At 48.2% G+C, this 12,819-nt stretch overlaps 3 protein-coding genes across 3 annotated transcripts; 2 read left to right on the forward strand and 1 right to left on the reverse strand.

Moving 5' to 3' along the window:
• Positions 1-724: 724 nt before the first annotated feature.
• Positions 725-7,437, reverse strand: ONS95_000255 (uncharacterized protein). The gene is made up of 5 exons (XM_058493402.1): positions 4,090-7,437; positions 3,795-4,009; positions 2,557-3,742; positions 1,742-2,510; positions 725-1,691 (listed from the first exon to the last, which is right to left on the reverse strand). The coding sequence occupies exons 1-5, from the start codon at positions 4,113-4,115 to the stop codon at positions 1,155-1,157; spliced, it is 2,733 nt and encodes a 910-aa protein (XP_058363602.1). The 5' UTR covers positions 4,116-7,437; the 3' UTR covers positions 725-1,154.
• On the forward strand, positions 4,718-6,525 carry ONS95_000256 (uncharacterized protein; the record flags this gene model as incomplete). Its single annotated transcript, XM_058493403.1, has 2 exons — positions 4,718-6,348; positions 6,399-6,525. The coding sequence occupies 2 exons, from the start codon at positions 4,718-4,720 to the stop codon at positions 6,523-6,525; spliced, it is 1,758 nt and encodes a 585-aa protein (XP_058363603.1).
• A 1,300-nt stretch (positions 7,438-8,737) lies between the features above and the next one.
• On the forward strand, positions 8,738-12,502 carry ONS95_000257 (uncharacterized protein). The gene has a single exon (XM_058493404.1). The coding sequence runs from the start codon at positions 9,467-9,469 to the stop codon at positions 11,936-11,938; it is 2,472 nt and encodes an 823-aa protein (XP_058363604.1). The 5' UTR covers positions 8,738-9,466; the 3' UTR covers positions 11,939-12,502.
• The last annotated feature ends 317 nt before the right edge of the window (positions 12,503-12,819 follow it).

The raw sequence follows: 12,819 nt of genomic DNA on the forward strand, positions 1-12,819 counted from the left end.
ACATGCACAGCATACTCTATTCGGCACACGCCGAGAATCGCAAGACACAACACAATACATGCTGTGCGAGTAAGGCATATGCAGCTCAGGATTAGGATCAGCTGGGCCTTCATGTCGTACTTTCTTACCCTAGCCCGTCCCTACCTACATACCTCCAATTGTAGGGTACATGTACATGTACATACAGATAAGGATCACCCTGCAAACGCATGCAGTTAAAGACACAACATTAAATGCTATACTATGCTATGCATGCCATCGTATGCGTAGGTATAGTATGTAAGCAACCTTGTGTATCGTGTGCTATGCGAGGAAGTGGCATGGCGTGTTCGTTGCATGGTCTCCAGTTGGTTAATGAATTTGAAACTTGTTATAGAAGAAAATCTGCCGGGGTGTGAGTTAGTAAACATACTGTAATAAAGGAATCCCCTCTGTGCTGGAAAACTCCATAGTCTGTCTCGCTTGCTTCATTCATTCATTCTTTCACTCATTCATTCATTCATTATTGCCGGAGATCTTCACCACAATAACAAGCCGTAATATTATAAACATTCCGTGTGGCTTCACTGAACCGGCCCGAATAATCAAACAACGTAACAAACAATCTATTTATCTGACACTCACATCTCTAATCATTGTCGCCAAAATAGCCTTTTCAACTTTCTCCTTCTTGCATACTTAGATACTTTCCTCACTCTAGTAACAGTAACCCAACTAGCTAGGACACGAAAATCAAGAGCAGTGCACTGTAGTGGTTCGAGAGTTGTGTTTATTGATTTATTTATTTATTGATTTCGAGATTCGCAAGCAATGTCTGTTCTTAGTAGAAATGCCGTGTGTGCAGCCGAATACAAGCAATAATTCCACGCCGTGCCATATTGTTCCATTTCTGCCCTGGGTTGATCAAGCAGATATAAAAGCTAGAAGCCATAACGCCCAACTTTGCAGTCCTAATCCCTTTGTTTATTCAATACAGATAGAGAAGAAATTTTCGTTTCTGCGTACAAGCCTCTATTCGCAAACGCAACAAGCGAGGTCGGCTCCATCGAGGACAAGACAACAGAACTAGCGAACACAGCAATATAGCAAAGCACATATACGTACTCTCCACATCACTCTTCTCTTGCCCGCCCAGGGAAAGCGAGTCCACACAATCAATACTCGAAGTCATCATCAACCGCCGGGCCCTTGCTCTTCGTCACACTCTCCTGCTTCCTATACATCTCCACCACCTGTCTCGAACTCGTCGCCATATCCGGTTTCTTATCATCACGGATCTTGATGAACCGTGGGAATCTCAAACTGATTCCCTTATCCCCACCGCCCTCAAGACCCTCCTTGCAACCAGCCTTATACCTCGGACTGAGAGTAAGATCCGCCGTCTTGACCTCCCAGACGACCTTTGGCTCGAACCAGACATCAGGCTGGTGCGCGCTGCCGGCAGAGTGGGAGTAGAAGGGTTTGGGGCGGTCGATGATGAGAGGGGAGAGTTCGGCGTGGAGGGTTGAGAGGAGGGCTTCTGAGAAACCGGTGCCGATGTTGCAGATTGTTTCGTAGGTATCGGTGGTGGGATTGTGGCAGGCGAGGAGGAAGGCGCCAAAGACGGAGGTACGTTTGCCTTTGCCGTGGTAGGCGCCGAGGACGACGAGGTCGAGGGAGTCGCCTATGCCTGAGAGATAGTCTTTTTTGATCTGGCTTTGTGTTAGTTGTGTGGACTTCGTGGAAAGGTGAGAGGATATACCTTGAGCCAATTCCTACTTCGCTTGCTAGGCTCGTAACCACTCTCTGTCCCATCCAACATCTTCACCATAAGACCCTCACAAGAAGCTTTCACACTCTCATCTAGGAACAGTTGTATCTCGTCGATCTCCTGTCCATCCATACTAGTAGCAAATGTGAACTCTCCTTCTACAGGAATGAAAGATTCGTGGAGAAGCTCTCGACGCTCCCGAAGAGACTTTCCAACAACTGCATCTCCATTCAAGAACAAGAGATCAAAAGCGAAGACACAGACTTTGACTTTCACATCCTCTATCTTTACATCTTTCTTCTTTCGAGTCATGAGCTGTTGGAATGGGAGGACTTTCTTCTCGACCAGATCCCAGGCCACAGTCTCACAGTCGAGGACGAAGCTCTTTGTATCTGGCTTGACCCAGGTATTGAGTTTAGCAAGGATATCGGGGTACTTCTTGGAGAGATCTTCGGAGTTACGGGAGAAGATTGCAGCGAGTCCACCGCTTTCCGTCTTGGTAGCTGCCGAAGCAGGGCCGCGGTATTGTTGAGGCGAGTCCTTTGCTACGTAGTGGATTTGAGCTCTCTCACCATCATACTTGTATTCGCAAGTAAAGGTTTGGTTTTCGAATCGATCCAATACTTCTGTAATAGCCTTGGTTGGTTTTGCCAACATGGGCTTCAAAGGTACACCAGGTTGAAGTTTGCAGTTGTCGCGAAGATTAAAGATGCCATGTTCTAACATTGCTGGAATGATCACATCGTAGCTCGGTAGTTCACTACGCAAGTCAGTACAATTAAGTCGCTCACTGGAGAATACCATACCTGTGAACAGCCTTCAGTATCGATTCTCCCTTTGCCAGTTGCTCTGTACTTGGAACCTTTCCAGATCCCTTGGCCTCAATCTCGTGGCACACCATGGCCTGTGCCAGAGAAACAAGTACAGTTTTCTCGGCAAGACCAAGACGTAGTTTTCCCTCAAGAAACCGTACAATGAATTTTGCCTCACTTGCTCCACCCTTGTCCTTGTTGATGTCAACCTTGCCAGACATGTTTATATCGGCGGCAGCGAGCAATTTCTTGATCAGATCAACCTTCCGGCCTTGAGCTCCATCTCCAGATGTCGTGGCAACATCCATCAGTCCTTTGTGAACAGCTCGAATCGTCAAAGGTTTTGGCTTAAACATCACTGGTTGGTTGGCTCTACTCTTGACGGCAACCAAGCCGAGATCACCAATTTGCTTCTGATCTTCCTTGATTATTGCAAGACTACGACCGGTACTGCCACCAATGGCTTTCATAATCAAGGACTCGCCAATCCCAAGTTCAATTCCAGCATAATCTGCAGCCAGCTTGTTAATCATAAGAAGGACGGTTGGCAGCATATCTTCTGGAGTCAGCCTTAGAACTTGTCGAAGGAACAGAGAACAGTGTGCAGCTATGACCAGCCGCTTCGTAGTCATCTCGATCAGGGAGAATGTTGTGCAGAGAGCTGCATATGGTACTGGCTCTCCGGGCCTCCAGTCTGGAAATGGATCCTTCGCCTTTGCCTTGAGTGTTGTCTGAATCTTCTCACGGGTTTTGGCTGCAACCTCGGGCTTTTCGTCCTCCTCGTCCTCCTCCAGCTCTTCATCGACCTCGGAAACAGAAGAAGCGTTGGATGCTCGTCTCTTCGAGCTTGCGCTTGAGCTGACCACTTCAACTTCGTCATCATCCTCTTCCTCCTTCTTGACCTCTGATTTGCCTTTCTTCGCTGGTGGCGGCATTGATGATTTCTTGGGAGCTGCTTTTGCTTTGATCTTGGGTCCGGGCTTAGGTTTCGCTGCTGGTTTACTTTCAACCTCCACTTCCTCTGCGTCTTTTTTAAACGTGTTGGCACCTCGTCGAGGTCGCTTTAGAACAGGCTCTTCGTCATCATCTTCCTCCACTTCTACGATTTCCTTCTTGACTTTGTCCTTCGTCTCTGACTTGACTTCTGCAGCAGGTGGGGATCTCGATCGCTTCTTCGTCTCTGTAAGGAGCAAGTCAGCACTGGACTTTTGATCGAGCTATTGATTTCGTACCATTACCAGGCTTCATGTTCTCCTTCGAGTCAATGGGCTCTTCTTTCTTGGTCCTAGGCTTGACTTCCGTATCTGACTCCTCATCCTTCATCTCGGTATCTTCATTCTCCATGGTCGCGCTGGAACTGGGGGTAACGCTGGAAGGCTTTGTGGAGAAAGCGAGCTTCGATTGCTTGGCTGGAGCATTTGTGCCATTGGGTTTCCCGAAGAATTTGCTGAAATGGATATTAGCACAAGCACATAAACATACACAAGTCTGACCCACCCCAAGGTGGTTTGGGAGTCTTTCACATACCCCAGTGTTGCTTGTTTGGGCGGCATCTTGAATAACTTAAGAACCTGTCTCTGCGTAAAGAGCGTGCCGATCAATCTTCGAGAAGCCACAATTATGTCTGAGGAGGTTGTGGTTGTAGAAGACTGATATCATCGGGAGATGGCGAAGAGAAGTAGGATCAGCCTGCGTGCTACCTGAAGGCAACAGTCGCGCTTGCTGTTGAGAGAATAGCGATTCTAGGCAGATCAAACTTCTACCTCGTTCTTTCGTATTCTATTACGTTGATATTTATTTTAATCGGTGGAATTGGAGAGGCGCAGTCAAGAAATCAAAACAGAGAATTTGGTATTACGTTGATATTTATTTTAATCGGTGGAATTGGAGAGGCGCAGTCAAGAAATCAAAACAGAGAATTTGGCAGACGACACAAAGACGATGATGCCTCGTCGCGTCGGCACGCGTTGAACCCGCGTAAATGGCTTCCAGCTCAGTCCCCTAGTCCACTAAAATCTCAGGAGTTTCGGATACTGCCACACCCTGATTGAGGGGTGACTCAAAGCGGTGAGTCTTCAGAACTGTAGCATATCTCCCCCACCAAAAAGTCGAGAATTGTCAATTGAGAACAGCAACACACCATATTTTCACCAACATGGCCGCAGTACAAGAACTCGCAAGCCGAGTTAAGATGGATACCATTTACGTCGATACGGATGCCGGCAAAGATGACGAGACAGCAACTGGAGAGGAGTCGAAACCATACAAGTCGCTGGCATACGCCTACATTCAACAGGGTGGGAGTGATGGGAAGACATACCAATCGCGCGCATCTGTGACCGGCCCAGTCAGTGCAGATGGAGATCCAGCAGAGAGACTTGTATGGAAAGAACCTGCCAAAGCTGCTGTGAAGAAGGCCGCGAGCGCATTGGATGCACACAAGAAGAAGGTCCTGAAACAACAACAGCAAGCCGCCCAAGAGGAGGAGAAGGAGAAGGCACGCTTGAAAACCCTCGAAGATGCGAAGAAGATTGTTCTCACCGAGGACTCGAGTCTGCCGAAAGCCGTTAAGATCACAATTGGAGACAAGAGCATTGAGTTGGGCGAGGGAGACGTTAAGGGCACGCGAGTTAAGGTTTCTGGACGCATACACAGACTGCGACAACAGAAGCAAGCAACCTTCCTTACATTGATTGATGGATATGGACATTTGCAATGTGTTATTTCTGGCAACTTGACGAAGACCTACGAGGCTCTCACTTTCGCTCAGGGTACTTCCCTCACGCTGTTTGGGGAAATGAGAAAGGTCCTGGCTGGTCAGACTGCTCCCGATAACCGCGAACTCCATGTCGATTATTACAAGGTCATTGGGGCAAGTCCTTCAGATGCAGATGCTATCACCAACAGAGTTTCGGCTCAACAAGATCAATGGGACTCGGCAATGTTGGACAACCGTCACTTAGTTCTTCGAGGTGACACTGCTTCATCAGTTATGAAGGTTAGATCTGCTGTTGAGTGGGCATTCGCAAAGGCATACAGAGAGCTTCATTTCACCAAGATCAGTCCTCCAGCGTTTGTTCAAACACAAGTCGAAGGCGGATCTACACTGTTTGAATTGGATTACTACGGAGAGAAGACGTATCTGACTCAATCTTCCCAACTGTACCTGGAGACTGGTCTCCCCAGTCTTGGAAACGTTTACTGCATTGAGAAGTCTTTCCGTGCTGAGAAGTCATTAACTCGTCGTCACTTGTCCGAATATACCCACGTTGAAGCCGAGCTCGATTTCATTGACTTCGACGATTTGCTGGATCACTTGGAGGAGATGATCAGCAGAGTCATCACTACCATCTTGGAGGATAAGGAGATTGCTGGCTACATCAAGGAGCTCAACCCCGAATTCCAACCTCCTTCCAGACCATTCAAGAGAATGAGATATTCTGATGCCATTGACTGGTTGAACGCTCAAAACCCCCCTATCCTCAACGAAGAAGGCAACCCCCATGTGTTCGGAGACGATATTGCTGAGGCGGCCGAGCGAAGAATGACCGACATCATCAACCTCCCTATCCTCCTCACCCATTTCCCAGTCGAGATCAAGGCTTTCTACATGAAGAAGGATCCCTTGGACCCACGTGTAACGGAGAGTGTCGATGTACTCATGCCTGGCGTTGGTGAGATCGTTGGTGGGTCGATGAGAATGGAGGGCTATCAGGAGTTGATGGATGCGTATAAGAGAGAGGGTATCTCACCAAAGGAGTACTACTGGTACACCGAGCAGCGAAAGTAAGTTTTCCTTTAGATTGAAACATACATGGTTGCTAACCGAATGACAGGTATGGCACTTCCCCTCACGGTGGTTACGGATTAGGTCTTGAGCGATTTATTGCCTGGATCTGCAAGCAACACTCTGTTCGTACCTGCTGTCTGTATCCTCGCTTCATGGGTCGCTGCAAGCCGTAGATATGTTTCTGCATACTACAAACTGCACATCTCGATTAGCATTTGACGATCACTTCGTGGAGGCAAGATGGACGGAGAGTCAGATAGATAGATTTGCTTTGAGCCAATTGTGGGAATAGCGTCAATGATATCATTTCATGCTTTCTCTGCCATACAACATCTTGTCTCGTCTGATACCACCGGTAGTAGTATCCTATGAATCCATCTTCTATGGCCAGAACACTTTTCAGGGCATTAAATGCACATACATACAAAGCCTCGAAAACGAGTCTAGACCTACCGGTCTCGACCCTACATCCCCATCCCCGTAACGATCCAAGTCCCTACGCTGGAGTCAAGATGATTGATTCACCTACCGAAAATCTACTGCCTCCTTGCCTCTCTTTATGGGGTATTTAGATATGTTCTGCTAGAAAATCACATCACCTCAGATCTCAAGACTCTCAAAGGTCTACCTAGTGGAGTGAGAAAAGGGGTTCATTCAAGCGAGGCGAATGGAGCACAATGCCATTTGCCAAGACAGGATAAAAAGACAAGGGTCCTCGCGCCTGCGCGTCTGAGATAAAGCCCGAATGGAGCAGAGAGTCTCCACTATGTGAGTGGAGTTGGCTTGGAGATGAATGAGCCCTGTGCGGGAAGGCAAATACTGTATGATGGATGACTCGGGAGGTTTCCTGGGTTGGATTGAAGGTCAAAAAGTCTCGTCCGAATTTACGTTTGATACGACGTCGGAGGTAGGAGAGGTAGAAGCATGGGATGAGATGAGATGAGATGTTCCAGAAGGGATAGACGGGATGGGATGGGATGGGATGGGATGAGGGAACAAAGAACAAATGTCTGGGACGACGCTGGGAGACCATGCAGGTGGGGTGTTCTTCTGAAGTTTTGAAGCCTGCCGGGGGGGGGGGGGGGGGGAAGGGGGGGGTATGGCCGTTGTTGGAGGAGGTTCTGGTCTGGGCTGCTGGGTAAGCGGAAACGGAAACGGTTAACAGGGGGATGGGGGATGGGGCTCGGAGGGGTTCAAGGTTGGGAGCTTGAAACGTTGAAGATTGAGTGCGTGTGAGGCAGAAGTTGAGATCTTGAGGATCGGAGATCTGTACTGTACTGTACCGGTCAATACTCATGAGATTAGCTTTAGATGAGAATACAACCTAAGGTATTGATCTTCATATGATTTGCGCCTTGTATGAGTAGGTAGTTATATGTGCTGGGTTTGAGAGGAATAGGGGTTTGGAAGTGTAAGCGAGTGATTGGAGTTGATCGATGAACAACCTGGAAAGGGTCTTAAGGCGATAGGAGGTTTCTTCCAGACTCATGATCATGCTAGTGAATGGGCTGGAACTAAGAATTCAAGAATGAAGAGGGAAGAGTGAGAGGCTGGGTTCGCATTGTTGTCAAGACGGGACTGGCTTTTCCGTCTGACCTGAGTGGTTTGGCTTGGTGTGTTGAGATGATGTCTAACATGACGTTTGTCTCGACTCTCTTGAGATGGGATGATATGATACCTACTACCGGTATGTGTGGCAACCGAGCAAGGGCGTTAGGTGAGCGAGTTTAGTTGAATCGTCTGGCGAGGCGAGGCGAGGTGAGGTGGTGCGTGAGGCACGGATGAGGAGTTCTTGAGTCAGGGGATTTGTACAAAGAGGGAGTGTCGCTGGTTGATCAGATATTGATAATGGAAATGGACTATCTTATTCTTTACAGAGAACATTCGATTCAAGGAAAGCAATTACAAGTGCAATCATGGTTCAATTGATCTGATGCACCAATATCAATGTTTAATCAAGCTGGTGGAGCCGTGTAATTGGTGCTATCAGTTCCTAAAACATAGCCGACGCCCCTGTCTTGAAAGGAAGCCAGAAGCGATGTGTTCCTCACTGATTAATGTAAATCTCTAGAGTCAACACAGGTTCGTAGGTAGTCAAAGCCATGTATTCATAGTGCCACTTATACATACACCTACGGTTTTTAGCATATTCAAAGCCCAAACGATGGGATATATATTTCTTGACACGCGCTGATTGGACACATGGCTATCTAAAAACATTCAGGAGCCGTCCAGCCCCATCCCACGGAGCGCATCCCTGTGCCCGCCTAAGCGAGAAGCAGCTAGCGCGGTCTCTCCTGGCCCCTTCTGAAATTGCAGCTCCCTATTTGGACAGCCGCCCTCACCCAAGTCCGTATTGCTTCCCTTCTTGCTCTCAGACCAACTTTCTCCTTCTCCTTCTCCTTCTCCTTCTCCTTCTCCTTCTCCTTCTCTTCTCTCTCCTCTTCACTCTCTTCCTCCTCCTCCTCCTCCTTCGCCCCCTTTGCTTCATCCAGCTTCTTCTTGGCTGCTGCTACTTCAGTGGTCAATCATACACTCATTAGCTGCCGTTCTTTGCTGCTGCTTTCCATTTCTTCTTCCCGCCAATTTACATATACTCTTTATTCAGGATCCCCCATTCCAACCTCCACGCTCGCTCAATTCGGCACATTCTCCCTGTTCTTTGTTCGACCAGACAGTTGCATCAACCCAACCCCTTCCTCACTCGAAATACACCTCGATCAAAGTCTGCGAAAGTCAAAAGTTCTCGAACTCTATTTCAGATACCGTCGCCGTGTTCTTCGCTTCCTATTTCGAGATACTTGTATACAAACTACGGATACTTAATTTATACAAGAATTTGTCTATATCAAACATTCTACCGGCTTCCCCCCTTCGGCTCTTAATCAACCCCACGAATTGAAACCGCGAAAGGCTTGTCTCGTTTGGAACGGATACTTGCACTTTTCCCCTGCAATTGGTCGTTCGCTCTTTGACCCGACCAGATTTACGACAGGTGCTCGTTGCTTCCAATCCCACTACAAGTGCCTCCTTTGGCACTCCTAATCCTTCAAAACGGCTGTATTATCATCACTTGTGCGGGACAGCTCTGTCCTGCCACCTCATCTTCTTGGGATGCAGGAAATACAGACTCAGAATGCCCAGAATGGGCCAGGTGCTGCGACTGCCAGCAGATTTCCAGGCCATGCCTCAAAGCCTTCCAACAGTGACACCGGGTTTTCTCACGGAGCCTACAGCTCCAACCAGTTCTCGATGGGCGGTTATGGAGATAGACATCCGCGAAGAGCGAACATTCCCTCCATCAATACCCAGCCCATGAACCAGCAGGGCCAGAACGATATGGCTACTCCCGGTACCGCCTTCGACATGCAGTTTACTCCCTTGCTTCCTTCCCAGCTCTTGCTTGGATCCCCGTTCCAGCCAGGTACACCAGCCGCCTTCCAGAGCCCCCAGTTCCAGAACTACGCTAGCTTCCAGCAACACAACCAACAGCAGCAACAACAACAGCAGGCACAACAGCAGAACATGAGCCCGCTCTCTCCCCAATTGTACCAGACCCTCGTTTCGCCCTCGACCTATGGCGCTCCTCAATTTTACAACCCCCAATCCCCAACAGGCGGATTCGCGAATTTGAACAACCAGATGAGCCAGATGCAGATTCAGCCATCTTCCCCAGTCCAAATGTCACCTGGTTTGGTTTCGGGCACAAGCAGAACAGTATACTTGGGTAACATTCCTCCGGAGACATCTGCGGAGGAAATCTTGGGACATGTACGAAGTGGACAAATCGAGTCTGTCAGACTTCTGCCAGACAAGAACTGTGCTTTCATTTCATTCTTGGATGGGAGCTCTGCCACACATTTCCATTCCGATGCTATCTTGAAGAAGCTTTCCATTCGCGGTCAGGATATCAAGGTTGGATGGGGTAAACCTTCGCAGGTACCAACATCTGTTGCTCTGGCGGTTCAACAGTCAGGTGCTTCCAGAAATGTATACTTGGGTAATCTTGAGGAGACTGTTACTGAGGATGAGCTTCGCGAGGATTTAAGCAAGTTTGGACCGATCGACACCGTCAAGATTGTCCGTGAAAAGGCGATTGGCTTCGTTCACTTCCTGTCTATTGGTAACGCCATCAAGGCTGTCGCACAACTCCCACAGGAGCCAAAGTGGCAATCACCACGCCGTGTTTACTACGGAAAGGATAGGTGCGCCTACGTCTCCAAGACCCAACAGCAGAATGCCGCTCAATACCTCGGTATTGCTCCTGGATACGCTCATGTACTAAACGGCGCTGATCGTGATCTGATCTCCAATGCTCTGGCCCAACAATCTGTTGCTGCTGCAGCTGTTGCCACAACTGCTGGAGGCATTAACAACCTTGGCAATAGAACTGTTTACCTTGGAAATATTCACCCCGAAACCACGATTGAGGAGATTTGTAATGTTGTCCGTGGTGGACTTTTGCACCATATTCGATATATACCCGACAAGCACATCTGCTTCGTCACATTTATTGATCCTACTTCAGCAGCTTCTTTCTACGCCTTGAGCAACTTGCAAGGCCTAATGATTCACAACAGGAGATTGAAGATTGGATGGGGAAAGCACTCTGGCGCACTTCCAGCTGCTATTGCTCTTGCTGTTAGCGGTGGTGCTTCCAGAAATGTTTACGTTGGAAACTTGGATGAATCCTGGACCGAGGAGAGGCTGAGACAGGACTTCTCCGAGTATGGCGAGATTGAGCTTGTGAACACCCTTCGAGAGAAGAGCTGCGCATTCGTCAACTTCACCAATATCGCCAACGCTATCAAGGCAATCGAGGCCGTTCGAGGCAAGGATGATTACAGACGATTCAAGGTCAACTTTGGCAAGGATCGTTGTGGAAACCCTCCTCGTCAAGTTCAACAGTCTCAACAATCTCCTCGCAATGATGGTGTGAACTCGCCTCCTCCAAACAGCGGTGGACTCCAGCGTAGCCAGAACGGTAGCTCGCCAACCAACTCCCAGGCTCCAGGATCTGCCACTGGTAGCGCTACCTTCCCTGCCCAGACACCATCCACAATTCTCAATGCAGGAAGCAACAACCCTCTGACGATGTATCTCAACCAAGTTTCGCAACAAGCTCATCAGCAACAACAGCAACAACTTGATCCGTACTCAGTAGCTCAACTGCAACAGCAGCAACAACAGGTTCTTATTGCTCAGCAAAACGCTCTGTATGGCAATGCTTCTCAGAACCTTGATGCTCTTGACATCCCGAACAGCCAGGGTATGGGACACCAGCAATCTGCGAGCATCAACGGTTTCCAGAATGGGCAATCAGCCGCACCAACCATGAATGGTCTTCTGGCACCAGCACGCAGTCAGCACAACCGTGCTGTCAGTCTGCCAGTTTTTGCTCAGCAAGAGAATGGAAACCAGAATGAAGACCAACAGAGACGTGGACATCAATACCAGAGCTCTTTCTCGGGGCTCGGTAATGGTAACGGGTTCTCAAATGGCTATGGACTTGCCATTCAGGATAATTCTGGCATGAGCCTGAATGGATTGAACGGTTGGGCAGAGGAAGAGATTGTTGGCAACTAGGCGGCTGACTCTACTGAGAGAAGATACTCAGGGGGTTTGGGGAGCTTGGATACTTGCATGGATATTGTGTTGTAATACTTCTTTCTTCAATGTGTTTGCTTATTTCGGTTCAACTTCATTCATTCGCCTTCATTTATTCGATTTCTTCTATCTTTGCAGAAGCTCTTATCTTTTTGGACAGCAGCTATTCGTTCCACTCGTTGCTCTTTGGGCTGTTTCTTGTTCTTTTTTTTGTATCCGTCTACAACCTTGCTTTTGTGCTTTACTAGGTGCAGATCTAGCTTGCTCTTGAGCTTTGCGTGTAGCGGATTTTTTTTGGCGGATGTGAGTTGCAGTAAGAAGGATGAAGAAGAGGAAAACAACAGCAAGACGAGGGAGAATAAGGTGGTGGTGGGCCTGTGTTGGAAGTTGAGAGGGCGAGGGCGAGGGCATCCATGTGTGTCTCTAGGACGGAAGTACAGCTGCTGGGTGAGATGGGGAAGCGGTGGATATGGTTCGTGGCGATCTAGATATCGTATGGATGCATAGAAATCTGAATGGACATACTGGTTCATTTACTGGGATATAATACGTGTGTATTCTCTGTGCTTGGTTATTGTTTGTGATTTGTGATGTGATACCGAATTGCTGAATGATGTTGATTGGCTACTGACTCCTATGAAACCACACACCACACCATCAATTTGAGATAATTGTAACCTGGAAATGAACTGGAAATCTGCTGGGTCGGGTCGCAGAAGCATGGTGCATAGGGATGGGGATAGGAATGGGAATGGAAATGAAATGGAATGGGGATGCGTGTAGAACTGTAGAACTGTAGTCGTGTGGTTGTGGTTCTGGTTCTGGTTCTGGGTCTGGGATGAGATGTGATTTAATTTGAT

Source organism: Cadophora gregata (assembly GCF_030347475.1).
Source record: "Cadophora gregata isolate MNR1 chromosome Unknown scaffold_1, whole genome shotgun sequence".
In the NCBI taxonomy this organism is placed as follows: Eukaryota; Fungi; Ascomycota; class Leotiomycetes; order Helotiales; family Ploettnerulaceae; genus Cadophora; species Cadophora gregata.

What these genes read in the sequence shown, in the direction of transcription:
- ONS95_000255 (XM_058493402.1), bottom strand. Translation starts at nt 4,115, where the DNA reads ATGCCGCCCAAACAAGCAACACTGGG. An exon ending in CCCAAACAAGCAACACTGGG is followed by an intron (nt 4,010 to 4,089) that starts GTATGTGAAAGA and finishes TATCCATTTCAG; the next exon opens with CAAATTCTTCGGGAAACCCA. An exon ending in GAACATGAAGCCTGGTAATG is followed by an intron (nt 3,743 to 3,794) that starts GTACGAAATCAA and finishes TGCTCCTTACAG; the next exon opens with AGACGAAGAAGCGATCGAGA.
- ONS95_000257 (XM_058493404.1), top strand. Translation starts at nt 9,467, where the DNA reads ATGCAGGAAATACAGACTCAGAATGCCCAGAATGGGCCAGGTGCTGCG.